The sequence below is a fragment of the Trypanosoma equiperdum genome (assembly GCF_001457755.1).
Source record: "Trypanosoma equiperdum strain OVI genome assembly, contig: ctg_731, whole genome shotgun sequence".
Classification (NCBI taxonomy): Eukaryota; Euglenozoa; class Kinetoplastea; order Trypanosomatida; family Trypanosomatidae; genus Trypanosoma; species Trypanosoma equiperdum.
Genome location: NW_027124678.1, coordinates 598 through 1,410, shown reverse-complemented (window position 1 = coordinate 1,410; position 813 = coordinate 598). Strand labels below are relative to the sequence as shown.

Below are 813 nucleotides of genomic sequence, written 5' to 3'. Positions count from 1 at the left end.
GTGAAATAGAGGATCGGTGGTTCCAGGTTGAGGCCAGAAGAATTCCCAGCGATACAGCGGGAGCTGATACAGGACAGTACGGTGCCCCCGAGACCCATTAACAACTTTAAAGGAATGTATGATACCGGTGAAAAGACAAGTGATGGAATACGAAGCTGCGGAGCAACGACATGTTCACCTCTTCCAGGAAATGAGAGGAATACAGTAACGTGTTCACTACCACGCATACGCTATGGCTTCTTAACAGATGTTTGGGAGAGTTAACTTCATGCGTAGGAGCCCGATATTACGAAAAACAACCCACAGAGCGGCATCGGCACCGGACATCGACAAACAGTTGCAAGATACGACAGGGTATCGCTTGGGATAACGCTGCTGGAAAAAGAGTGGGCCATTTGATAACCGCAGTGGTGACAAAAATGTGCATTGACACACGAGATATCGGCTCGCTTAAAGAAGGTGGAGGCTGTGGTCCTTTTCATAAGAGGTCAAAACTCGATAACATCGTTACGGGGTTACTCTTGAAATGTTGAACCTGCGTTTTATGTACCCAGGATGTGGCAAAGAGTGCTTTGCGGTATCAAACATTTCCTTGGGTAAAGGCGCCCCGCATGGAATCCACGGGATCGAGGAGAGTACTCGCGCTGTGAAGTGGGAAGAGAATCCGTATAATATGCTTATGTACCAGGTGTTGAAGAATCTCGCTGTTGCTGTTGGCTTGGAATGAGTGACGTTAAGATATTGTGCTCAGAAGATAGTCTATTTCTTATGTACGATGAAGAATGTCATCGCTGGCACTGTTGCCTTCCTCTC

The 813-nt window shown here is 47.2% G+C and overlaps 1 pseudogene across 1 annotated transcript in view; it reads left to right on the top strand.

Moving 5' to 3' along the window:
* Positions 1 to 308, top strand: part of TEOVI_000333900:pseudogene — a 601-nt pseudogene extending 293 nt beyond the window's left edge. Inside the window, 3 exon segments of the mRNA in view lie at positions 1 to 74; positions 76 to 252; positions 255 to 308. The exon segment at positions 1 to 74 is cut by the window's left edge and continues 136 nt beyond it. Of these exon segments, the coding sequence occupies positions 1 to 74; positions 76 to 252; positions 255 to 308 (305 nt within the window).
* The last annotated feature ends 505 nt before the right edge of the window (positions 309 to 813 follow it).